The following is a 26,434-nucleotide window of genomic DNA, read 5'->3' on the forward strand; positions in this document are numbered from 1 at the left end:
TATATATATATATATATATATATATATATATATATATATATATATATATATATCACTTTATCCAGTTGGATCATCTGAATGTTGTTTTCTGTCTCAGTTGCCTGGGAAACAACCATCAAGTCAACTGAGGAGCCTGTGCTGCCCACTCAGGCTAGTCATATCCCAGCAGAAGATCAGGGCTTGAAAAACCTACCTGGCAGTGTACCTGAGTTAAAGGAAGAGAGGCCGGGTCCAAGCTTTTGCACTTCCCAGTTGCAGCAGTACAGAAACAACATACCAGGTCAGACTTTTGATCTCATTCAGCTTTGCTCTAGTTTCAGTCTTTGGGGTTAACCTTCTGTCTGCTCTGGAGCTAAGGTCTCAGCTGCATTTCCACATTATATGATCTTTCTCTCAGATTCCTGACATGATTTCTGTTTTTCTACTGAAAGGTGTTTCTGAGAAGAAAGTAACTGCATGACGACACGCCTAGATTCCTGTACCAGAAAACAAAGAGGGGATGGGATGGGAATGTGAGATAGAGAGTGATGAAAGACTCAAAGTATGCTACTTGGTGGAGATATTCAGTGTTTTAAATTTAAGCTAAAAACATAAACGGCAACTAACATTTTTGTTGATATGAAAATTAAATACTGCTCTTTTCTGTGTACCATTATGAGAAATGTAAATCACGTTTTAACTGCACACACTATAACACACTGTTATTATGAAACTGTACAATTAATCTCAAATAAAATGTGATCCTCTTGAAATGTATGTGTTTATTCTTTTTCTCAGATTGAACTAATAAAACAACTATAAATGTTTCACAAGACAATGCAACCATAAAGTAGAGGTTGCTTTGCAGTACTAAAACACTAAATAAATGTATCATAATAACTTCACTTAGCTTGTAAAACGGAGGTAATAACCAGGAAATAAGGGCAAAAAGTCCTTTACCAGGGCTTATGTATGACTGGAAGTCTAATGGCAAGGTTCAATTAATCGCCACATTATTGGATATTTGTCTCTGAATTTTTCCTAAAAAAAAAAAGAAGTGTTCATGTTCATTAATTGGTTAAACTAATTTATTTTCACAAAAATATGTTTTCACACACAATGCTAGTCAGAATAGAATACAATAGAATAGAATAGATCCCTTTATTGTCCCACAATGCGGAAATTGTGGTGCTACAGCAGCAGCAAACTGTTATTGCAGATGCGGTCACACAAGGTGAACCTTAAAAAAGTTTATAAAAGTAACAAATAAGAAAATAAAACACTAAAGTATTGTAAGGTTCAGTGTTTTTATTACCGTATATAAATACTCTGTATCTGGAGAATAAAAAAATCAATATACAGTTGTGGCCATTTTAACAGTAATGGATTAGGGGAAAATATCAGCAACACCAGAGATGTGCAAAAAAGAACAGAACCATGTTATTTAACTAAGACAGAAACTGTGCAAAAATAAGAATTGATAAAACAACTTAAGATTGTTGGGAACAGAGATTAGTTATAAAGTATTACAGCTTCTGGGAGGAAGGATCTGTGATAACGTTCCCTGGTGCATTTCGGGTGCAGCAGTCTGTCACTGAAGGAGCTCTCCATTTCAGCAAGAAAACATGCATGGGGTGGGAGACATTACCCAACAGAAATGTTTGTCATTTTGTATTTGTATTTTATTTTATTTAACTTTGCTAAAACTGTTCTGTGGTCCACTAAAGTTCAGCTTATTTTATTTCTGATTCACAAAAAACATCTCAAGGCAATATTCAAAAGAAAACTTCCAAATCATATATACAAAGATAAAGAATTGATCTGATCCTGTTTTAAAGACAGATGATTCAAGTTGATCATTACTGTATTTTATTATTGTTGCAAAAAACAAGTTTTGTAAATGGAAATCTGAAAACAATGCAATCCAAGAAATGCAACTTTAAAAAACAAAAACAAGCTTTTTTTTCAGAAGGAACTTTGCTGTATTCTAAGTTAAATTTTCCTTCTTTTATTTTTTTTTTTCAGTTAATTTTTTTTCAGATTTCCCTTTTTAAGATTAAGTCTTATCATTTGCATTCTTTTTTTAAACTGCTTTTCACATGCATCTTTACTTCAAATGCAATACAAACATTTACTCTTGACTGTACAAATGTTATTGCTATTGCCATGCAGGCCAATAAAAATGTGTCTTCATTTGTCACTCTGTAGGAAACTTGACCATGAAAATTGAAGCGAAATTCAATTTGAAAAAAAAAAAAAAATAAAATAAAAATAAATGTTAAAAAAAAATAGAAGAGAAAATTTGAGAAAACCGGATGTTACTCCCACAACCTTCTTTTAATTATAGGTTTTTCAAGGTTTCCTTTCTTGATTGCATTTTTATTGTTGTTGTTTTTTAAATTTACATTTACATACATGTTCTTTGTTTGCAACAATAATGGAACAAAATTCGCTCAATAGTTAATAAATGATGAAGTCAAATTCTGTTTACTATTAATATATTATGTTAAAATAGACACAAAATAGTCAGAAAATTAACAAAAGACATAATATGCTATCAGTTATTGCAAATAGTATACAGGCTGATACTATTGAAAAAAAAAAGTCTGGAAAAATGTTAAAGCACATTTTGGATCAAACACTGTTAAAGTGCTTTGCAAATCAACAAGCTACATTTTTTTACAGATTATTCTTGGCGACATATTTTAAGGTCATTCAGTCTGGATGGACTTTTCTGTGAATAATAATTTTGATGTCTTGCCTTCGGTTCTCTGTGAGATTTAGGTCTGACCTTTGATTGAACCAATGTAATGCATGAATGGGCCTTGCTCTAAACCACATGTTATCCAGCCTATCAAAGCTATCTATCCAGCCTTCAAGAGCAAAAATTGTCTATCATGTCATAAAGTAAAGGCATGTGTCCTTTTAAAGGGTACAAAGTGGCTAAAACTGCAAAATAAAGGGGTTTAAAGTCATAATACCGTTGCAGTAATGATGAAGTCAAATGTTAAATTTATATGCCAGCAACCAGCCCCAGACTTTATGATGTATTTAATAAGCTTGACCCCAGTTGTATTACCAATCTGGCTGCAGTTTTAAAGTTTTTTCTGCTGAAAGATGAACCACAGCATGATTCTGCCACCATCATGTTTCACCATATAGATATATAGCCTATTCCTGTTGATGCACTATGATATCTTCTCTGTCTTTTTGTCCCTCAACTCTTTGTGTTTGTTGCAACAACCCCCGCCCTGTCCTGCACAAGACATTTATCATCACAAAAATGTATGGACGAGGAGGTGGGCTGCGTTTAGACGCTGGATTGGTGCAGACAGGAGGAAACGAAACGGACGAGACATCACCGCAGGTGTATAGAAAAATAATAATATGAGGTGTGAGTATCAGTGAAGGAGGGTTTGAGGAACTATTTTAGATATATGCTTTGAATAAAAGTAATTTACATGAAAAAAATTAACATTTTTTATTTTCATCAAAGATTAAAAAAACCAAGGGACACAAATGATAAATTTGCCCATATTGGCCTACTTCTAACATATTGCTATGACATGAAATCCTATTTTTCAACTGTTCAGAGCTAAAGAGACAGAACATGTTCTTTCTTTGAAATTTAATTTACTGGATTTGGACCGAATGAAAACTGAAGCAGAGTATAAGTACTTTAAAATTTGAGGACCAAGACACCATAGATGGCTGATGAGGGGTTGATTTTGGATAACAATTTGAGGGGGTTGCTTAAATCTTCCCCATTTACTTTTATGCAGGGTCATCAGAATCCCAGCTGGGATTTAGCAGTGATGCCAGAGAAGCTGAGAGCTCACAGCACCTCAAGATTTACATCCCCTATGAGTCGGCAGAGCTCTGCATCGCTCAGGTAAAGTAGCAGTGCAGGAAAAACAAGTAGAGCTTTCATACAGGCTGAGCTTTTTTATTTCTTACATCCATAAGTGGGTATTCATATGATTTTATGTAATAGATTAACTCCAAGAACCAAATTATAGTGGAAAAGCATTTTTTTCCCAATATTTTATAAAATATATAAAAATGGGAGCCTTTGTCTTAAGCTCTGTTTTGTCTAATACCACAACATTAAATCAGCTGTCTGTAAAGTTCACCTTAATAACAGTGTACTGGTATTGAGAAAAAATTAATCTCTGCTATAACAGTACAGATTATAATTTTTAATAATACTGAACAAATTGTGCTTAAACACAAATCAGTGGTTTAGTGTTGGATTAATTCTTAGAACTATGTCCCAAGTTTAAACATGTCAGGGACTTTGGCGCCACTGCAAACAACTTGGGTCGTTTTGCAAAAAAGGATGGGAAAATTCCTGTTTTTGAATTAGCAAACTTAAAAGAAGGCTACAATTAAAGACTTTTAACTGCAGATGAAGGTGGCTCGATTTTCTTACCCAGGGGCCATAAAGTAAATTTGGCCCTATCTTTAGTTTTATATATATATATATATATATATAAGAAATAAATGAACATCCTTTGCTGCACAGTTTTGAACTATTCTTTATTTGGCTATGAGAAAAAAATCCAACAAATACATTAATGTTCAGGATTTAAACAACATAATGTAAAAAAAAAAAGGTAGCGTACATCTCTAAAAGACTAACTATAACTAATGTAAATTAAAGTGAACACAAACACACACACAAAAAAAAATTCATTTGCATCTCCTTAAAGCAGGGGTGTCAAACTGGTTCCAGAAAGGGCCGTGTGGCTGCAGGTTTTCTTTCCAACCAAGCAATAGCACACCAGACTCCAGTCATCTCATTAGGTCATCATATTCAGATTGGACTCCCTAAGATGAGATGACTGGAGTCTGGTGTCCTATTGCTTGGTTGGAAAGAAAACCTGCAGCCACACGGCCCTTTCTGGAACCAGTTTGACACCCCTGCCTTAAAGCATTCATTGCTGAAAGTCAGGCAAACATCATGACGTCTTTGTGCAGTTGTTCAACTGTGAGCACATGGGTAAAAACAATGAAGCTACAGTCAGATGTGCTGTGTTTTTTTCTTACTCACACTCACATGGTTGCCCTCAAGATGCTACCTTGAAGACAGGCGGTCAAAGATGAAGTTTTGTATATTTGGGCTTACTTGCAACATATTGTGCACAAACAGATTGTTGAGGACATGAAAGTAATGAAGAAAAGGCATCTGCAAACAGTACAGGAACTAGAGGCGAATTTCCAGACCAAAACTCAGGAATCACAGGTGAAAAAAGTAGAAAGTAGCGTGTATCTGTAAAATTAAACTTAATCACCAATGAAGTTCTGCATGTGTTAGCAGGAATGGATCAAGCAAAAAGTCACATTTCACTATCAGAACAAACTGAATACCCTGAGGAGATTCTTGGAGGTCTATCGTAACAATGTGGAAAAGAAGAAAGCCGACTGGGAGAAGAAAGTCACAGTCAGTCATAAGTTTTCAAACCTTCCTTTTACTCTTGCAGCCTTTCCTTTTTGTGTTTCTAAAGCAAACATTTAAAATCACTAATCATTATTTCTGTGCACACGTGGCTGAAAAGTAGAGGATATAACTCCAGTGTGCTGTATACACAGCAAACAGTCTGAGTCACACTGTGTGCTACAGGAGCTGACTGCTCAGAATGAGCAGCTGCTGGTGGAGCAGAGAGTAGAGAGGAGAAGATGGAAAGAAGAGGCCCTGCAATGGCAGGAAGAAAAGGCAGGCTTTAAAACTTTTAAACCACAGCACACTCTAGTGGTAATATTGGAGAAGAGCAGAAATCAACTAAAATTTACAATTGCTTTCAGAGCAAGATGCTGGAGCTGTTCTCCAGCAGGCTGGATATCATGCACTGCCACCAGGCCTCCAGTGAGTAAAGCAACATTTAGAGACTTACAAAACCAAAATAATGCTAAACTTGCATCTTTTTTTCAATTGTCTGCATGCTAATTTAAACAGCATTGCATGAGCTGCAGATGGCCAGACAAGAAATTGGGCAAGTTCAAGAAATGTTGACAGTTTCATCATCACAGGAGCCACATGAATCAGCAGAGGAGGAGCAAGGGTCAGTTAACAAAGAACAAACTATGGTGGGTTGGATCATCAGCGGAATGACAAGATTATTTTATTATTTCAACGCATAAGTTTTATTCTTCATATGAGAGATTTAAAAAAAAAATACTTTAAGTGGAATACCTGGTCCAGCCATCACAAATGTGGTTTAAAAAAAAACTCAATGAAGGTTTTCATGTGGCCTAGCGATTGCTTATTTAGCTATTAAATTAGATAATCATTTAAATTTTATATTTAAGTTATTTATTTTGGATAGTTTGTCTAATTGTGATCTGAATCCTAGAGTGAGTTATTGCCACTCTCCATCTGTGCTCAGACATGCGCTGTCTCTGATCAGCCACTGGAGGGAGCTAATGCCCGGTTGGAGGAGCTTAAGGAGAGCCTGTATCAGAAGGAAAGGGAGATCACTGAGTTGCTGGAAGCAGAGAGGAGCCCCATCCCTCCTGTCCCACAACCACACTGCAGCATCCTGCTCCCCATTGTCATAACCAAGGTGTTATTTCAACAATGTGCAGAAAAACTGTCATCAAGCTATTGCTCAAATGTTCAACTTCATAATTACTGTCTTGATACTTTAAAAAAACCCATTTTCCTCAAGGCCCATGAAATCACTAGTGCAGTGGCTGAGTCAAGAGCTCTTTTGGACCAAATGATTGAAGACAATCAGGTCGCTCTGGCTGAAGCCCGGGAAAAACTGCGTCTGCACCGTCAAAGCACTAAAGAAGACAGCAATGATAAAGAAAGGCCCTCCAATCAAGAGGGGTCAGAGATCATTGATAGTGTGCATAAAGCTAACATGGCTTTCCATATGCTGAAATCATTGAATACATACTTTCAGTGAGCAAAATGATCAGAAATGCAGTTTTCTGTTTTCCTTTACCTTGCAGATCAGATGAGTCAAGTTTGTCTTTTCTTCAAGAGGCAGTGAGGGAGTGTGAGGTCTGTCAAATTGCTTTGGATTGCCTCAGAACTGGAGAAAGCCCTGTTTTGAACGGTGAGTTCAAATCTAAGATCCACGGGATGTACATACATTTAAAATAGCCTTAATGGTCAAAACACTGATCAAATAATCTACCAGAGTTTGACTAAGAAAAGAGGTGTATCAATTTGCAGATTAACTTTGATAGACTTTGATTCATGTTTCCAAATTATGGGTCCGCAGCAAGTATTTGTAAAAAAATTAATTTCCCATCCGCTGTTTCTTGTAAACGAGCCAACCAATTTAAACACATCAACTATCAGTAGAAAACAGACGATGAATGAAACCAATCCTCTATTGAACTAGCATCTTAAGTTTAATTCTAAAATTGTGATTACATTATTCTTACAAACACAGCAAATCATCAATTTTAAATTTCTTCTCTGAGAAATTGTGCAAACCTTTTATTTAAGTTTGAAATGTCCTCCCTGCTCAGATTGTGAAATGTCTGAACTGGAGGACGTTGTGGGACAAGAGACACTTTCAACCTCACAAAGGTCCATAAAAGTTGTTGGCCATCAACTTCTCCTGCTGCAGGATCAGGTAGGTGTTTATTTAAAAACCCCACAATGACATAAGTCCTCATTTCCAGAACTGTATGTAGATTACGCAGTTATGGGCCTCTAGACTAGAGACTGTTATGGGCTTTATGTGGATGGGTTTCTTTTATGCTTTTAAATTACAACAGATTGAATGCTACAAAAAACAGATACTAAGCATTTTGCTCCAAATCCACCCATTTATACCTCCTTAATCCTTGCAGGGTTATCGAATAGAATAGAATCATTTTTAATGTGTGGCAACAACAGCACACTAATTCAAAACATGGTGGTAAAGTTTAAAATAAAATAAAAACAAATAAAGTTTAAAAGGAAAATCTTATTCTTCAGAATTAAATGTTTAGTTTTTGGGCTTAATGGTTGGGTTAAATTTAAGGCTATAAGATTTTCTTTTTAGGCTGTCTCTAAGTACTTATTTACTATTTTACGGATGGGCTTTTAAAGTAGACCCTACAGGCTACTGCTTACTGAAGTAATGCTGGAAATGTATCCTAACCATTTAAAGTAAGAGTTTTTTAAATGCACATTTCATCATCAACCTCCCCAGATTTCCATGAGCTTTTTCATTGTGTTTTAGTTGAAGCGAGAAAAGGAAGAGAAAAAGAAAGTGATTGAGAATTACACAACAGAAAGGGCAATGAGGAAAAAATATTACAACATGGTGGAAGAAATGAAAGGTACACAAATATTATCCACTTGACATCGGTTTTGACTCAGCAATAAAAATAAAAAAATTAAATTGATTCTATTTCTCTATCTATACTTCTGTTTGATCCCGACCAGGTAAAATCAGGGTGTTCTGTCGAATCCGTCCAGTGAACCGCAGTGAAGCCACACAGGGTGGGGCCATTGTGGTGGATAAATTAGATGATTACTCTGTTTCCGTGGAAACTCTCCGTGGGCTTAGAGAGTTTCAGTTTGATAAAGTGTTCAGTGCAGAGGCCTCTCAGGAAGACTTGTTTCAGGACGTAAACAGGTGAAACGATGCAGACATCAAATAAAGTTCTGTCTGGACTGACTTACAGCTTTGTTCCTCCCCAACAGGCTGATGCAGTCAGTCATCGATGGCTTCAATGTTTGTATCTTTGCCTATGGCCAGACAGGCTCAGGGAAAACTTTTACCATGGTTGGGGACAAAGATCAGAAGAACCCTGGGATTATGCCTAGATCGTTTAACGCCATATTTAACATCATGCAGGAGAACACCTCTAAATTTGACTTCAAGGTATTATCGGCTTCCCATTGCTCCCTCCTGTTTTTCTTTCCCTCCAGTTGTGGTGCCTCTTAATCCCAGAGGAGGGTAGAGTACCCCAAAATTGTACTTAAATATAAGTAGAACTACTTCATCATATTTTTACTCAAACAAATGGAGAAAAAAAAACAAAAATAATTTACGACTTTACTCAAGCAATAGTCAAAAAGTTTTTTGTGCAACGCTAACCAATACTGATCTACTTACAGTGTTATTTATGACCATAACATCTAACTTAATATTTTAAAATTGTGTAAAGCTTTATAACATATAAAGTTCCTTTCAAACAGAAGTGTCAAAAGTATTAATGTTTATTACTTAAGTACAAGTATAAATCCTACTGTTTAATAAAATACTTTTGTAAAAGTTCAGAGTATTAACTTAAGCTTTTTACTAAGTTAAAATGTCAAAGTAAAAGACTACTTTAAGTATAAAAGTAATTCAGGAAAAAATGTTACGGACAGATTCTTCAAACGTTATAGTGTTTATAATCAAAGGAATATTTTTCCACAATTCTTAATGATAACTTCCTTATACTTAAATTTCTTAGTTTTATAACTAATGACAAGAGTGTCAAATTTAACTTTGCATCATCTTCATGGAATATTTAATCTGGATTGTGGCGACCAACAAGTTGATGCAGCACTGATTCCAACCAAAAGAAATGAATTGTCTGGATGAAACAATTTTTTTTTTAATGTTGTTTATTTTTATTTAAAATACCAACAGGCCCTAGCAAAAAAAAAAAAAAAAATACTTAAATGAAACAAAACTAACAAGTATATTTTTAAAATGTAAGGAAACTAGAGATAACTGCATGAAAAATAAGTAGTAGAAGTAAAAAGTTGTCTTATGAAATAACTACTCCAGTAAAGTATCAATAGCCAAAATTTCTACTTAAGTAAAGTAATGAAGTATTTGTACTTTATAAATCAACCTCTGCTTTCAAAATATGATGTCTGACGAGTAAGATAAGAAGAAATTAAAAATAAAACAAACTGTTAGACAATCAGTTGTTACACTGTAGCTACAAAACAAACAATTTTTTTAATATGTTTTATTATAAAACTTATGACTTCAATATTTGCAGTATGGTATATATATAGGTTAGAATAGTTACAACGGAAAGAGTAACCAGGAATTTTAAGAAAGTAAGAGTAGTGATTCCCTTATCATATTTTTACTCAAGCAGAGTTAAAAAGTACAATGTAGTAAAACGACTCCTAACAGTCAATTTTCTTCTAAATGTAACTGAGTTCATTTCCTCCTTTCCTCAGGTCTCCGCCTATATGCTGGAGCTGTACAACGACAGGCTGCAGGACCTCTTTGTGAGCCAGACGGGTGAGGCCCATGCCCAAACACAACCCCATGGCCCGACTAGGCGGGTGGAGATCAAACGGAACAGAAAGGGGGTTGTGTTTGCCCAAGGAGCAGAGACAAAGGAGGCTTCCAGTGCCCAGGAGCTTTATGCACTGTTCCAGCAGGCTTGTGCCAACCGACACATCTCCGCCACCAGTGAGTGTCACCCAGTTCAAACCAGGCTTGGATTAATTCTTTAAGCTGCAGTTTGTGAATGACAGCACCATATGCCATTATTGACCTGATGAGAAGAAAAAACATCAATTTGGTTGAGTGCATTAATAGCATATTATTAACTCAGAACAAGGCTGCGTCACATTTCCAAACTAACAGTATTTGTTGTTGGTTTTCGTATTGCTGCTGTTGTCAAGAGATGAATGTGGAGAGTTCCCGCTCTCATCTTATTGTTGGCATCATGGTGGAAAGCAGGAATCTGACTAATGGGAGTGTGAACTCAGGAAAGCTAAGCCTTGTCGACCTGGCAGGGAGTGAAAGGGCAGCAAAGACCGGTGCCAAGGACCACCAGCTTAAGGTGTGCTTATTTGTTACAATGCAAAGTACCTAGGGTTAAGGTTTACACATTGTACACAAACTGTAATTATGATTTTAGGAAATAATGCTAAATGTGGAGTGGGGTGAATTAAAACTCATCACGCCCCACCCCAGAATGAGCTAGAACTTATTTTAGTAGGTTTTAAGTTGTGCAATAGTCTTTCTACTTTCAGACAGTAGATTAAGCATAATCTCTGTGAAAAAAAACAAAATAAAACCGAAGGCTTTAAAAATAAAAGTAGAATCTAACCTTGCATTATTCTTCTCCACAGGTTTATCTCTCACCTGTCTACTGCATTTCTTGGCATTTGTGTTATTAATCAATTTTCATAGCAAACCTTTAATTTTGGTTCTTTTTTTTTTTAATCTATCATTTTTATCTTTTTTATGTAATTATCTTATTTTATTGATTCACTTTTATTCTCTTTAATTATTTGTTTTGAATATGCCACTACAATGTACATTTAGTTTATTTTTTTCTTGTGTACAGCACTTTGAATGATCTTGCATCTGAAATGTGCTATATAAATAGGCTTGCCTTGTCTTTACAGAACAGCAACATTGATTAATTTCAAGAGATTCAACTGAACTGTAACTTGTTAGTTGACCAATAATGGGCTTTCTGAAGATAACTGGTTTGACAGAATTTTATTTTGAAGTATCGAATCAAAGAAGATTGAATATCAATGTGAAACTTTTTCAGTTATTAATAGTAGACTAATCAAGAATGCCTCTTGATTATGCATAATCAAATTAAAATATTGTACGTTTGGGGGTCTGCAGGGGTTTGCAAGTTACTTTATATCTAAAATGAAATATCAAAACAATTCCAGCCTAAAAATGTAAATTTGAACAATGTGCTATTTCACTTTTTGCAGGAGGCAAACTCAATCAACAAGTCTCTGAGTGCCTTGGGTGATGTGATCTCTGCTTTGTCTGCAGAGCTGCCGCATGTACCGTACAGGAACAGCAAGCTAACACAGGTGTTGTTCCAAGACTGCAAATGATATAAGAAATATGCAGTAAACTATAACCTGATAAAAATTAAAAATGCTCCTGGATAATATTGTCTCTTCTGCATATTTGTCAGGTTATGCAGGACTCTTTGGGTGGAAACGCCAAAACCCTCATGATTGTCAACATCTCCCCATCAGAACACAACCTTGAGGAAACTATCACTTCCCTCATGTAAGAATTAGACACAGAAGACAATTATTTATGTACTGAGCTGGAAACTATCCTAATAGTGACATTTGAACCGGATGGACCTTTCAGTTATGCAACCAGAGTGAAGGCCATAACTAACAACGCTCAGAGAAATGTGGACAGTAAAGAGATCGCCCAGCTGAAGGAGGTGTGTCCATTTTTAATATGTAATGCATTCATATAAATCCCTCCTGTAAGTGAGTAAAAAAAGCATGTAAGACTAAACAGTTGAATGGACTTCAAGCTGTTTGCTTATCTCTGTTTCTGAAAGGTGATCATGAAGCTGAAATCTGGACAGACAGTGGAAGAGGTGGATGTCTGAGGGATGCGGAGCTGCATGTTGTGTTTTGTGTCATGTTTTAATCTTTCATTAAAATCTATATTCATTTTCAATACTGGATAAAGATCACAATGCTGGAAAATAACATTTGTTTTATTGGAGGATTGCAGAGTATTTGTAAATGGATACTGATGAATGGAGCTAAATCAATAAATGTCCTTTAATTCACTATGTGTCTAAAAACACATGCAACGAATTTGTACTTCAAAGCACAATCCAGTGTAATTAAAAATTCAATGCAAAAAGCAGATTTTCTGTTGGATTTTTCAGCAGACTGAAAGCTCTGAATGGGTTTACTATTTTTTTTCTTTAATGACAAATCAATTCTGTTTATTTATATAGCATGTCTTCACAACATGTCACCTCAAGACACTTTACAGAGACAATTCAATCCCATCATACTGGCTCAAAGTTTTCTAAGGAAAACCAGCTGATGGCATAGAGTCAATGACTTACAAGACATTCTCTTCTTGGATGAGCAATTGGTGACAGTAGACATTTACTTGCATTTTTTCAATGACTGTAGAGCAATCCATCACTCCAAGCATGCAAGGAGACATGCAAAAACATTGAAGCACTGATTCATAAATATTTCTATGTTAGATAAGGTCACGATGAACTAGCTCCATAGATGGGTCTATCTAGGAAAGAACCAGTTAAGCAGACAAGCTCTGAGCTGGATTCAAGCCAAAGAGTTAAACCACATACAGTTAGTCCCAGTAGAAGCAGAACCCATAGTTGTCTAGTTGAGAAAAAGGACTACACACCGAAAAATAGGCCTAAATATCATATCTAACAAAAAGTATTGATGATAAAAGCCCAACTGATATTTCTCTCCAGCATGGTGCCACTGCCAAACAGGAATTGACCAGATGAAGCTAGTGAGATGAGACAAAGTAGAGAAATGAAGTTGGGGAGGACTTTAACAAATACTGTAGAATGGGAGAATAGAAACAGAATGAAACACAATAATATGGATATAATATGCAATGATATGCAGAATCACATGGAGAACCAGTGAGTTTTAACATTTTATTCACAAAAAGTAACAAGAATCTAGAAGTGGAGAACTGCAGGAAGTTAGTCGAACTTTCTGATTGGTCTCAGGCAAGAAAGCAGACTGATCAGGAAGGAGCTGGTTGTGAAATCTCAGGTTGGTACTTGCAAGAGACTTTGTGCTGGAGAGCAAGCAGGTGATGAAGATTGAGAACAAACAGGTAAGACCTTTTCCATGAAGCTTGCAGATTAAATGAGTTTCACTAATTGTCTGGAACAAGATCAGAGTCCAAATTAAAATTTCTACAAGGATATTCCTGGTTTAGGTCTTGGGCTGGAATACCATAAGGGGTAATCATCCATCAAAGAATGATAATTCACCTCCTTATGTACACGCTTGTCATCTTGATTGAGATGTGTTTCAGGTGTGTAACATCAGGGGCGGCCCAGCCACCAGCAAAGATCCTCTCTGTAACAGGAAGCTCACTCACACCAGAAAATCAGCAAAATTAACTTTTGTGTTTATCTATTTATTTTAAAAAATGCTATACCTTTTATGTTTGCTTCACATGTTCAATACATTATTGATTTAGATACATTTTAATACAGATTTTATATGTACCTTATATGTTGATAATAAAATTAATTGTTTTCACATTTTCTAAAAAAATACAAATAAAAAAAGTCCCTTGTTTTACTCTGAAATGCTCTACAAATCTTGTCTCTATGGAAGAGTGGCAAGAAAGTGACTGGAAATTCTGATTGCAGTTTGCCACAAGCTATGTTTGAGAAACAGCAAACGTGTGTAAAAAAGCACCCAGGTGAGATGAGAACAACATAAAAACCTTTTAAGCCTATATATACAGTACAATACTATGTATGTACTGCAAACAAACCTGGACAACAATGCTTATGTTGGGACACAGTGGTGGCAACATCATGCTGAGTAGAGGCATTTCTTAAACAGAAAGAGGAAAACTGGTCAGACTAAATCGGAAGATTGACGGTGATAAATGCAAACAATGACACTAAATATTCTGTAAAGCTAAAAGGGAATGGCTTAGATGAAAGGATATTTATGTTAAACTAAGAATATGTGGAAAGACTTAAACGTTTTTCTCCAATGAAAAAAAAAACAAGCCATGTTATTTCCATATTTTATTTTGTTTTTAATTTCTTTATAGATTGATGTTTGTTTTTGTCCAATTTCAAAAGCTGTCTGCTTTCAAAATATTTGCTGTTAGGATAAAATTTTAGATCTGAGTTTGGACTTTTTTTTTTTTTATTGTTTTTCAAACTGTAACTTGGCCCAATCCTAATTGTCAGGCTCTCCTAATTTGTGACATACATCCTTCAAGTGGTCCATTTCGTATGGCAGCACAGAGGCATCATTTCTAACCTTGCGTGCTACATTTTGTTGGCTGCTTTGGATCAGTGGCCAATCAGCACACGCTGGGGTTGATTTGTTATTCTTGATGAGTTTAAATTGCACTGTTAGTCAGTCGGCTAGAGCAAAGTGATGGACAAAGCCACAGTGATCAACAAAGAACATGGAGGGGGTAGATCACTAAAATAAGAGCTGCGTAACATCCTCTTACCGGTAGTTTTTTTTTTTTTGTTTGCTTTGCCATTTTGTGAAGGAGGAAAAAAAATCCCTTTATTTACAGTGGCTTGCAAAACAAATAATTTCCCTTAAACTTTTTTTCAGATTGTATTTACATTTCAGCCTATAAACTCTGATGTATTCTGTGTTTCATTTAAAAGACCAACACATAACAGAGCATTATCATGTGGACAAAACTACATGCATTGTTTAATTATTGCTTTTAAGGTTGTCAAAAGTGTGATATGCACATGCATTTACCCTAACTCATTTATTGTTTTGTGTATTCAACATTTTGTTACTTCAGTTATAAGTTCTTTGATACATCCATCATATTTGTATACTAGGAACTACTGTATAAATTATTCATTAAAAACAGCTCAAGCTCATTCAGATCAAATGCAGAATATTTCTGAATATCAGTTTTTGACTTTTTCCACAGATTTTTAATTAGATTTGAGAAAGGTCTGTCTGAGACTTCAGGAGTTTCATGAACATGTATGCACAAAGAAGAAAAAAAGAGATTAGGACCCAACACTCATTCCTGTGGTACACCATAGCGATGTTCAAATATATTACAGTATTTAACAGGACAAAGTGCAGGATTTTGTTAATTCTACATTAAACTAAATCCCTGATCATTCTGTTGTATTTCCTGCACTTCATGAGGTTAAATTTACCCAGAAATTAAGTTACACACAGGTGGATTTTATGTACTAATAAACTGGCTCTTAATGGCAAATTGTGGTGGACGTAAACATTTTTTTAGAGATATTAGAGTAAATTTGACATGTAACACTAAAGAGGTTCATTTGTGAAAAAAAATAATAGTAATGTAATGTGATAATTTGATGTCACAATTGTGCACCATTTTGTGTGTCTCCGTCACAAAAAAATTACTAGTTATTGTGCGATAACTTTTTGAAAAATGAGTTTGAATACTTTAGCAAAATCAGCAACAGGAAACAGTTTTATTTTGTTGGATTACTTTTACTTTTATTGTTTCATTAAGTTAAATGTGACTTAAATGGTCATCAGTCTTTATATTCTTTATTTCAAAGGAATGAAAAACATGTTTTGTGTTGTCTACCTAGCTATCACCTGCCAGGTGTTCTGTAAACCCTTAAAAGTAAAATAAAATATATATATATATATATATATATATATATATATATATATATATATATACATACAGTAATGAAAAAAAAAACAAGTGAACTACACTGCAAGAAACTGAAAACAAACTTAGTCATACTTTCTTAAAATAAGTGCATTTTCTTGAAGAGGTTAGTGAGACACTTTGCCAATGGAACAACAACAAAAGACAACTGCATTGACTTATTTCAAGCGCATATTTTCTAATTATGCTATCTTAAGAGAAAATATCTCATTCCATTGGCAAAACATTTTTATCTACTCAAAATGAGGGTAAATATACTTCATTTAAGAAATTTGTACTTATTTTCAGTTAGTTTTTTCAGTGTACCAACCAGAATAAATGCTATCATTATAAAAATGCACAAGTGATGGGCAAATAAACATTCATTGATTAATAATTAGTTTATGTAAGTTAGTGTGGTGGGAATCAGAGCATTGACCTAGAAAGTGCTGAGATGGTGTAAACAAGCAGGGGAATATAAATGTGGTTCATGATTATCACTACGCGTGAAACAACCCAGTGGCTGACGGAGGTATGTGCTGAGGAAATGCTTTCTCCTCTGAGGAGTCTGCAGGGAAAGGGGGAAAAAAATCAAGAGTTTGGATCACAACACTTTCCTTTTAAGGATATATCTGCCCCATTCGTCTGTAGCTCTGGCAACAGATTTTAGGAGGTTTATCTTATAAGCTGCCTCATTTCACATTACATTGCTGGTGTTGGCTGAGATTGTTAGCATTTCAGAATGTGGGAAACAAAAAGAAAGGGGGGGATTAGAGAAAGATCCAAGTCAAAAATGCTTAATCACAGAGTGCAACTATAAGGGAGCATAAAGTATTTAACGTATGACCAGGAGCCATGTTAAAGGAAGACGAGATAGAAGCACGACTTAGATGACAGGATTAAATCTGAGGAAGGAAAAAGGAAAGGGGGATGAATCTTGGCTAAAATGAAAGCACCAATCACTGCTCTGAAAAATGCTTCACCTCTCAGTGTTTAACTGTAAATAACAAGTGAACAATGTGTAGACTGTTAATGAGGGACTGTTTTGAAGCTACATTTTTAACATTTAGTAGGACATAAGGTCTGGAACCTTTTCAAAGAACACCAAATCAGTCTGCTTGACCTGAACATCCAGTGTTGTTTAATACAGATGGTGTTCTTTTCTAGTAGTATGTGAACAGTAATGAATGATCCAACTTTTCTGAGGAGTTGTGTTCAGAGGGTCTAAAATCTGGGGGAGACTGTAATCTTGTACGGACGTGGTTTCATGGTCAGACCAAAGTCTGTACTGAGATCCAGCTCTTGTCCAGGAACATTTTCAACCCGCAGAGATTGGAGCAGCATGGTGAGAAACACAAACATCTCCAAACGGGCAAATCCATCCCCGAGACAGCGCCTCTTCCCAAGGCCGAAGATAAAAACTTTCTCTGTCAGCTCCTTGTTCAACTGTCCAGATGGACCCTGGAAGCGTTGTGGACGAAATTCCTCTGGGTCCCCCCAAAGATCCCTGAATCAATATGAAAAACACGACAATTTTACAGCTTGGTAAATAGTTCCAACAATAATTTCACAGATTTTGTCAAATTACAAGCAGAGTTGAAAATATTTTAACTGAATTATATCTAAATCACAAACCCACACCATTCCCACTACCAAACACGGAACTGAAAGGTTTATGCGCTGTGAATACTTTTGTACAGCAGAAAAACAGGTCAGAGTTTATATAAAAGACAATGCAGCTAAATACAGGTCAGATGTAAAGGAAAACTTGTTAAAGGCTGGAATAGATTAAAATCTGACCCGGAATTCTAACTTCTAGCAGGACATGGCTAAACTCACAGTCATTGATATAAAAAAATGGAGGTCTTCAACAGGGGGTCAGCGACCCCTAGGGGGTCCACGGAGGTCCTGCACAAGTTTTCACACAAGTATCTGTTCTTTCTATTCCTTACATTTTTAAAACAAACGTTACTTGTTACTCTTGGCTTCGGTTTAATGTTTCTAAATATTTATTTCACGTCATGTTCGCCACCCAATGCAGATCATTGGCTCCATCCACATCTAGTGAAAACTAGTGTAATTGGATGAGTCATATAACGCAAACACTCATTGGTTAGCTGAAGGAAATCACCAGAAGCAAGCAGGTGTTCTTCAAACTGCAAAACGTGAATTGTCTATGCCATGCTACAATGTAGGATTCAGAGAAAGATGTTGAAATGTCTGAAAGGTCGGACACAGGCGAGAGCATCAGATCAGGAGACGGAGACCAACAAGACCTCCCTCATCCTTGGCCCTATCTCAAAGAATTTTTTCAAAATAGTCGAAAAATTGAGCTTTCAGTTCATGTAGTGGCACCTGGCTGGTTTTATTAAAGGTTACTTTATACTAATAGTAGTAGTAGTTTTTGGAGCACATACTTTTTCACTTTTACTTGAGTAAAGAGGTCAAGTTGATACTAAAACTTTTACCAGAGTGTAACAAATGTGTGTACTTTTGACACTACTGATGAACACATTCAGCGACACACAGGAGCTCTTTCAAGATGGGCACAGTTTCATTCACAACACCTGTCCCATCAATGAAAAATCAGAGTCAGAAATACTTGAATAATCCCAGAGCAAAATTATTCACCTGCCTCTCTTCTTACCCTGATTCCCCCATCACTCTGGAACAGGGTAAATCTGGAATCATCAAACCACATGACCTTCTTCCATTGCTCCACAGTCCAATCTTTATGCTCCCCAGCAAATTGAAGCCTTTTTTCCGGTTAGCCTCACTGATTAGCGGTTTTCTTACGGCTACACAGCTGTTCAGTCCCAATCCCTTGAGTTCCCTTCGCATTGTGCGTGTGGAAATGCTTTTACTTTCAGTATTAAACATAGCCCTGAGTTCTACTGTTGTTTTTTCAGTAATTATCCAATAGGAGGCTCGTACCTATTTGCTTAGTTGAATCCAGGTGGCAACTTTTTTTTTGGCCAGGCAGTGTATAATTAGGGGTCCCCGATTTATCTCGCCATCAGTTTGGGGATCCTCGGCCTGGAAAACGTTGAAGACCCCTGCTTTGAATTTAAATATATTGAAATCTTAGAATAGACTAGCTTACAGACATGTTTTATTCAGTCTGGCTGGGTTGGAGCCATTTTGTGAAGAATAAGCAAAGACTAGATCCAAAGCTACCACAGACGTTCCCTGAAATACTCACAGCTTTAATAGCTGTGAAAGGTTGTTTAAAAAGGCACGCTGAATACAAATAAACTCTAAACTTTTATAGTTTTTATTTCTTTTCTTTTCCCTCGACTTAAACACATGCTTGTTTGTGTTGCTCCTTTGTAAAAAAAAAAAAAAAAAAGGCTATAATAATTGTAGTTGAAGCAAAAAAAAAAAAGATATGAAAAGGTTCAAGGGGTAGGATTACTTTTACTGTAGGAGGGACCCTAAATGCATCACTTAAAGAGATTTTATTCTGTACTGAAAAAGAAGATAAACACTCAGAGATCTTGATCCTAGTTGATCTTGTAGTAAATCCTATTTAAAGCAATAAATCCTTTCCCCTTGTGACTACTCACACATCATGATTGACTTGATACTGGTTAATGAAGACACATGTGTCCTTTGGGATGAAATATCCATTCAGGATGGTGTCCCTGGTGGTGCTGGAGATAAAGAGAGATATGGAAAATTTGGTCGTTATTTGTGCTGAAACCGCTGATGTTCTGAAGCCAGAAAGATCTAGTCTTACCAGTGAGGAATGGTGAAAGGAACATAGGAAGAGTGACGAAACACCTCGTATATGAAGGCTTCTGTAAAGGCCATGCTGGGCTTATCTGAAAACCGGGGAGGTCTGGCTGAACCAATGTGTTCATCTTAAAAGAAAAGGAGACATCAGATCCAAAGGAACATTCTCTTTCTAGCTGTTTATTATTATTAATCACAATTAATCTGATTCATTGTTTCAGCCCTACTTCTGATAATGGGTTTTTAGAGTTACAGCTGCAATTCTAACGGTGTAAAGATTTACCAGCATTGGGCTTTTTTTTCTTCATTCTTCTTTGGTAAATAGCTGAAGAACATTAAGGAAACTCTTAAAGCTGTATCTCTATCTTATTAGAAATTCTTAATTGGACTTAGAGTTGGTCATTCTAACACATGGATAAGCTTTCACTACCAGTAAGCCTTAAACAATATCCGTGATTCATTGTGATTGATTGAATACTCAAATAATTGTAAAATAATTTAGTAAACAAATATATGTTAAATGCAGTATACAGATTCTGAAACAGGCCCAGAACAACCAAGTCAGAGGCAAAAAGTAAGACCAAACTTTAAAAAATATATATACGTTTGAGCATTTACAATTTAAAAAAACTTTGTCTGTGCATATGCACTTTTCATAAGAGGCATAGTTTTAGCTTTACTTAGTTCACTGTCTAGAAAAAAATGATCCTCTATCAAGCACATTTTGTCGTCTGATTAGTAATCTGTCAATCAAAAAAATTTTAAACAGATTAATTATGAGCAAAAAAAAAAGAAAATATTTAGTTCCAACCCTAATCACAAGCTCATTGTAAATGTAGGTAACTGTAGGTTTAGGGTTGTTATAGTGCTGGAAGTTGAACCTGACCCAGATTTAGATCCCTCATTTACCCGATAACTCTAACCAGCTGCCACGTTTACGATTAAACAAAGTATTCACAAAGAATAATGCATCAAATGTCAACCTTGTGAACATTATAGTAGCAGTGAACATTATTTCTTGGGTGATGTTCAGTATTATTCTTCAGCCAAACAGGCCAGAAAGTTTAAGTTTAGTTCCATCTGACCAGAGCTTCTCTATTATCGCAAGATTTACACATAGACACAGAGTTTTTATGTCAACAGATTATCCCTCCAACTGATCTCTGCAGCACCTCCAGATTTCTGATAAGTCACTTTGCTGCTTCTTAATTGTTTTCAATGTCTACAACCCATATTTCAGAAGTGTTACATTGGTTCTACCTTTAAAATATGTTATTTGGCTTTGGTAAATCGTGTTTCAATCATACTCCATTTTATGCTCATTCAAGAAAATCAAGGCTTTGTCAAAAAGCTACCCAGCAAACTAAAGCCTCTTAGCCTCATTCTCTCTGATGTTTTAGTTAAGGACAATGGTAAATTATAGGCTTCAGAGCCTTGCGTGTCACTGCCTTTGTGTCTCTCTTGAACTCTCCGAGCCTTGTCCTGTTCTCGTTCATCCTGTCACCTCCTAGCATCCCCCTCCCTTCCTGTCACTGTGAAAAATGCAAAGTGCCTCAGAACATTCAGCACCAGTTCAATCACTCCGTATCAAAAGCACCTCCGATGTCAGCAAAGAAACAGGCTGACCTTTGGTGAGTTCTTCTCGAGCCATTTGGCTTTTTATGCCTGTTTCTTTAGATATAAAAAATTATATACTGCTTGTTATCTCCATGAATATTATAGAACAAATTTTTCTCCCAAATGCAGCATTTTCATCGGATTTGTAAATGTTTTAGATTGTTCTGAAGCCTGATTTGACATTGATCCAGCTTCACCACGTCACCCACATTATGAACTATTGTAGTTTGATATTGTCTCTATAATAAACCAGCAGACACAAACTCAGGCTCATTAGTGATGTACTACTTGGATTCATTAATGAGCAACCTGCTATTTTTGGACAATAAGACCCTGACTCATTCATGAGACCAGACAGGCTCACGCTATCTAGCTTTGCGTACATTCTTTCTGTTCTGATAGGCGGCGCTCACTCTCAGTTAAGCTTTACATTTTTATTATACACATGGTCCAACAGTTTAAATCTTGATATTTTTCATACCTATCTCCAGGTGTATTCTGTCCTGGATGTCGGGGAACTTGATAAGGTACAGCAAGCTCCACTGTAACCCAGCAATGATGGTGTCAAAACCTTAAGAAAGCAAAAACTGCATAGCTGCAGGAAAACCAAAGCAGTAATGTTATCAAGGTACTTATAGCAGTTGTTCTTACCTGCTGCAAAAATGTCTATGACGGTGTGGATTATCTGAGAGTCAGTAAGCAGAGATGTTTCCCTATTCTCTTCTCTGTCTTCACAAAGTGCAATCAGAGCATCGGTGATGTCCCTGATGCAGTTCTGCAACCAAACATACAGAAAATGTCCAACAATTTCATGGCCTGTTTTCTCAAGACAGTTATTATTATTAGATCTAATATCATAAAACCTTGGCCCTCTTATAGAGGGACGCGTGTCTTCCACTAGGTTGGTAATTCCTAATTAGAGTGCGTGCGAACATTTTAGCCACTCTGCACAAAAACAAAAGTTCATCCCAGGGGACTTGTTTGTTATTTTTCTGGCTACGGTTGCCGTGTGTGCATGTGTGCAATCTCAGATTAAAACAGTGAGTTGTAAATAATTATGAATAAACTGAAAGTTGCACATACAGTATGCAATGGCCAAAATTAAGTAACCATGTATTTGCATCATTAATCAAATAAATTAAATAAAGTAAAGATAGAATTATACATATTGTAAAGTAAGAGACCTTAAGACACAGATTTCTTCAGAATGACCAGGCTTCTTTACCTTATCGAAGGTTCTGATGTGTTCCTCGATTCTTCGCTCCATAAATCCGTTCATTCTCTGAATGTACTGGACCATTTTTCTTAGAGAAGGGCTGGGAAAATGACGAAACACTGGGAAGAAGTCTGCAAGGTTGCCGGCTGCAAAGAGCTTAAGAACCTCATTGTTGATGTTGACGATGGTGAGAAACTCCTTGTCACTGTGGTCATACCTCCTCCCAAAACATAGGGCACACACAACGTTTGCCACAGAGGTCACTAACGACGTTGCTGGATCTATAGCCCTCAGCTCAGGGCTCTTAGCAGCTTGTTCCCGGATCACCGCCACCATCTCAGCAGCTTCAGCACACACCTGCTCCTCCAGGAGGCAGGTGGCCTCTGATCCCCTCGGTTCAGCTTGGGAGAAGGATCTCAGGGCATTTTTGCACAGCTTCTTATGGAGCAGCCATGCAGGCCCATACTTTTCACTGAAGGTCATGCTGGTCCCATCGGCTACGGCGGAAAAAGTGAAAAGTTCAGGTCTTCCAGCAAAATCTTCCCCCTGACGAACCAGTGCCTGTCTGATAGTATTGTATCCACAAAGGATGACCACTGTTAAGGAGCCAAAACGCATCTGAAGCAAAGACAAACAAAGTGCCTGTCAGAGGTTTATATAAACGAATCATAACTAAGAGTGTTCAATTAATTGCAACTTATAAAGTTAAAATTTCAAACATTCATTTTCCAATTTGGATTCACCGTGAAAGAAATAATTTTAATTAAAATTAAAAAAGGGGATACAAGTTTCAACTTAATGCATATTTTCCATATTCAATTCATGGTAAAAATAACACATTAACCTCTGTTAATATGTGATCAATAGTACCTTAGTAAGATGCACCTTAGCGACTGATTTTCAGAGACATCAATAAGCCTCTGAACATTTTCTAAACCATATCCGATCGCTGCCATTGAGAGGATTGCTTTAGTTTCTGAAATTAGTTTTATTTCCTGGTAAAGATTTTAATCCAAGTTCAATGATTTTAGGATCAGGGTTTGGTTGGGCTCTATCAAAATGCCAAATATTCAAAATGGAAGCCACCGGTCCCAAGGTTTACCCCCTAAGTTAAAGAAAATTTAGCAGGGTGTTCAAAACCAACTGGGGACCAACTAAACCATCTAAAAGTGTGCAAGTCTCCCTAATGTGGATCTAAGCAGTTAACTGATATATAAATGTCTGCTTGAAAGGGACATGGTAAGGCTCTGCAAATACTTTATTAACTTTAAAGACCCTTTACTTGATTTTATTATAATCTCTCCAAGAAAAATGGTTTTACATGGTTTATTGTGTGGCAAAAAAATTCTCCATGAATGAAGGCTGGGTTGGGGCTTACAGGTCAAACAAAAGAGTTGCCCTTGCTTATGGTTTAAAGCTGTGCAGAATAAGGTACTGTCCCTTTAAGCATGGTGGTGGGAGCATCATTGAAAGGGGTTTTTACTTTTGGACAGGTGTACTTGTGAAATGTATATTTAACTAATTTGACCAAATTATTAATTTATGTACAATTTTTAAATGCAGGGTTGTAGAGAAATCAATTCATGTAGATGAAGATATATGAGAAAATTGTGAACAAGTCTGCTGTGGGCAGGGGCGGAGCTAGATGGGGGGCCAGGGGTGGCCATGGCCACACTTAGCCAATCACTGGCCACCCCTGTGACCACCCCTACCATTTTTTACCCTCTAATACAGATGGTGGCAGGTGTCATACTCTCAAGTGGAATATTGATTTTAATTTTTCATATATTACATACTATTTTTTTCCATGTATTCCTTAATGAAAACACTGTGGCTAATTATGCACATCAATATAGTAACAATAAATATAAGTACAGAATTCATGCTCTTTTCAGAAGTCGAATTTTTGTTATATGGGGTAAAGAAAAAATTAGATGTCTCAACAAGTCATCTAGGAGTCTTCAGTGAAATCATAGATATAAATAACTATTTTAATAAAAAAGTATTGAATAATCAAATTATGTAGGTATTAGTACTTGTAAATATCAATCTTATGCAGAATGATTATTGATACAAGTAGGTAAGTAATGACAATGGAAAAGATTTATGCCCCAGAACTCAAAAGAATTTTATCCACTATACCTTTTATCTAAGAAAGCACAGATGTTTAAATATATGCATCTATTTGTTAGCAAAGGCTGTATCTTTGGCCTCACCCTGGGGTTTTAGTGCCAATCCACTTGCAGCCACCCCTCAGTGTTTAATGGTTATTGCCTGGCCACCCCTATAAAAATTTCTGGCTACGCCTCTGGCTCTGGGCAAGACTCCACCATTGATTGTGGAGTTAATTAATTGTCCAGCCAAAATTATACCAGAACCTTATTGGAAGCGGCAAAAAAAAAACATTTATTTCTCTTACAAAGTGACATAAATGATATTGAGACTTGATGTATTTCTATCTTATAGAAGGGAGAACAATCCAAACTGAATTTAGATCTGCACAGCCAGGTCTTTGATATTGTTTTGTGAATTCACGCTGGAAAAATAATGTCTGAAATGGGTGGCTTATAACCCCTCAAGATAGATGCACATAATTAGAGTTTGAAAATGTTTCAATTACTACATCCTAAACAGTAATTCAGACCAAAAAACTCCCATGACCTTGAAAACATCACCATACTGTAGTCCCAGGGAAGTGAGAGTGAGATGCATCTGGTCACCCATCTGGAGCAGGTTGCCCACAATGGGCCAGGGCTTGGGGCCCGGAGGGGGAGGGAACTTTGTTTTCTCCAGCTGGTAGTCATGGCGGTAGGGGAAGAAACATCTGTGGTTCTGTTTTACCCTGATGGCCATCAGAACCAGGGTAAAAACACACAGAGCGATGGTGACAATAGACAGGGGTGCAGCAGGGTCCTCCCTCCTTGGCAGATATCCTGACAGGATCAGCCCCATGTTATCAGCTAAGAGAAGAGCCCAGAGTCAGAGCAGTGTTTAAAAATTGTTAGTGTTTTGTTTTTTGTTTTTCTTTTCACAAAGAGAGAGGAAATCTGAGGCAGGAAGCAACGAAAAAAAGAAATCCGGATTAGAAATCCATACCAAAATTACAGTTTTTCCAATTCTTATAATCCGTCTTTTAGCATATAGAAACTCCTCTCTGTGGGATTTCGCAAAAGGACAAACAAACTGGGAAATGGCTGTGCAGGATGCGGAATGTCTTTAAGGAAACTTACCACACTTTTCCTTTGCAGATTTCAGAGGTAAACAGCTGAAGCGATAGAGCCTTCACAGAGCAGAGCAGCAGAAGTTTGTGGTTTAATGTACAGTAGAGGAGGGTCTCACTGGGGAAACGGAGAACTCCTCCTTTGGAGAGGAAGCTGCACCCTCCCTAAAGGGCTCAGTCTGCCTGCACGCGCTGCAGGACCAAAAACATTAATGAGGGCGCATGGATCAAAATGCTTGTTACCATGATCGGGAAAGAACGCATGCTTTTTGTCTTTATTCTTCCTCCAAATTTATTCAGTATTTTCATTTTCCTGCGGCTATTTTTATGTATTTAGGTCATATATCTTAATAGCCATGTTAAAACAGTAACCAACGGATAACTCGTATTTCATAGTGAAACTGAAACAAGTTCGCATGATTTGTCACCAGAGGGCGCTCTTTAAGCTTTTAAATCCACGCCGTTTAGTACAGAAGAGGATTAGGGCCACTGAAAAATCAGAATTCGGAGATTAATCTCCGAATTCTGACTTTAATCTCATAATTCTGACTTTTTCCTCGTAGTTCTGACTTTAATCTCATAATTCTGACT

The 26,434-nt window shown here is 36.6% G+C and overlaps 2 protein-coding genes and 1 long non-coding RNA gene across 7 annotated transcripts in view; 2 read left to right on the plus strand and 1 right to left on the minus strand.

Moving 5' to 3' along the window:
- Positions 1-741, plus strand: part of LOC107092749 — a 3,377-nt gene extending 2,636 nt beyond the window's left edge. The window contains exons 3-4 of the long non-coding RNA XR_001481587.1: positions 98-280; positions 432-741. This is a non-coding gene — a long non-coding RNA (uncharacterized LOC107092749). The remainder of the gene's footprint in view (positions 1-97; positions 281-431) is intronic.
- A 1,795-nt stretch (positions 742-2,536) lies between these two features.
- LOC107092750 (kinesin-like calmodulin-binding protein) lies at positions 2,537-12,511 on the plus strand. Of its 5 annotated transcripts, none has more exons than XM_015387383.1 (20): positions 2,537-3,346; positions 3,762-3,871; positions 5,132-5,224; positions 5,300-5,422; positions 5,603-5,695; positions 5,785-5,845; positions 5,936-6,066; positions 6,366-6,542; positions 6,648-6,811; positions 6,937-7,043; positions 7,465-7,571; positions 8,166-8,265; positions 8,372-8,564; positions 8,633-8,813; positions 10,118-10,355; positions 10,571-10,731; positions 11,630-11,734; positions 11,842-11,939; positions 12,027-12,105; positions 12,229-12,511. In XM_015387383.1, exons 1-20 carry the CDS (start codon positions 3,163-3,165, stop codon positions 12,277-12,279), a joined length of 2,556 nt encoding a protein of 851 aa, XP_015242869.1. In that variant the 5' UTR covers positions 2,537-3,162; the 3' UTR covers positions 12,280-12,511. The 5 variants fall into 5 exon arrangements, 4 of the variants coding, with proteins under 4 accessions (XP_015242869.1, XP_015242871.1, XP_015242870.1 ...); XM_015387384.1 differs by having other exon boundaries at positions 3,228-3,373; XM_015387385.1 differs by lacking the exons at positions 6,366-6,542; positions 6,648-6,811 and having other exon boundaries at positions 5,936-6,041.
- A 3,639-nt stretch (positions 12,512-16,150) lies between these two features.
- Positions 16,151-25,993, minus strand: LOC107092771 (cytochrome P450 1A1-like). Its single transcript, XM_015387422.1, has 8 exons — positions 25,854-25,993; positions 25,285-25,583; positions 22,633-23,241; positions 22,059-22,182; positions 21,889-21,978; positions 19,795-19,918; positions 19,622-19,708; positions 16,151-17,562 (listed from the first exon to the last, which is right to left on the minus strand). The coding sequence occupies exons 2-8, from the start codon at positions 25,573-25,575 to the stop codon at positions 17,280-17,282; spliced, it is 1,608 nt and encodes a 535-aa protein (XP_015242908.1). The 5' UTR covers positions 25,576-25,583; positions 25,854-25,993; the 3' UTR covers positions 16,151-17,279.
- Positions 25,994-26,434: the final 441 nt, after the last annotated feature.

The sequence above is a fragment of the Cyprinodon variegatus genome, unplaced genomic scaffold (genome assembly GCF_000732505.1).
Source record: "Cyprinodon variegatus isolate N-32 unplaced genomic scaffold, C_variegatus-1.0 Scaffold393, whole genome shotgun sequence".
In the NCBI taxonomy this organism is placed as follows: Eukaryota; Metazoa; Chordata; class Actinopteri; order Cyprinodontiformes; family Cyprinodontidae; genus Cyprinodon; species Cyprinodon variegatus.

Excerpts from the sequence above, each read along its gene's own strand:
- LOC107092750 (XM_015387383.1), top strand. The coding sequence starts at position 3,163 with ATGCACTATGATATCTTCTCTGTCTTTTTGTCCCTCAACTCTTTGTGT. Across the intron at positions 5,225-5,299 it reads CCAAAACTCAGGAATCACAG|GAATGGATCAAGCAAAAAGT; the intron begins GTGAAAAAAGTA and ends ATGTGTTAGCAG. Across the intron at positions 10,732-11,629 it reads CCAAGGACCACCAGCTTAAG|GAGGCAAACTCAATCAACAA; the intron begins GTGTGCTTATTT and ends CACTTTTTGCAG.
- LOC107092771 (XM_015387422.1), bottom strand. The coding sequence starts at position 25,575 with ATGGGGCTGATCCTGTCAGGATATCTGCCAAGGAGGGAGGACCCTGCT. Across the intron at positions 19,919-21,888 it reads CAGAATACACCTGGAGATAG|ATGAACACATTGGTTCAGCC; the intron begins GTATGAAAAATA and ends TTTTCTTTTAAG. Across the intron at positions 17,563-19,621 it reads TATCAAGTCAATCATGATGT|GGATCTTTGGGGGGACCCAG; the intron begins GTGAGTAGTCAC and ends ATATTGATTCAG.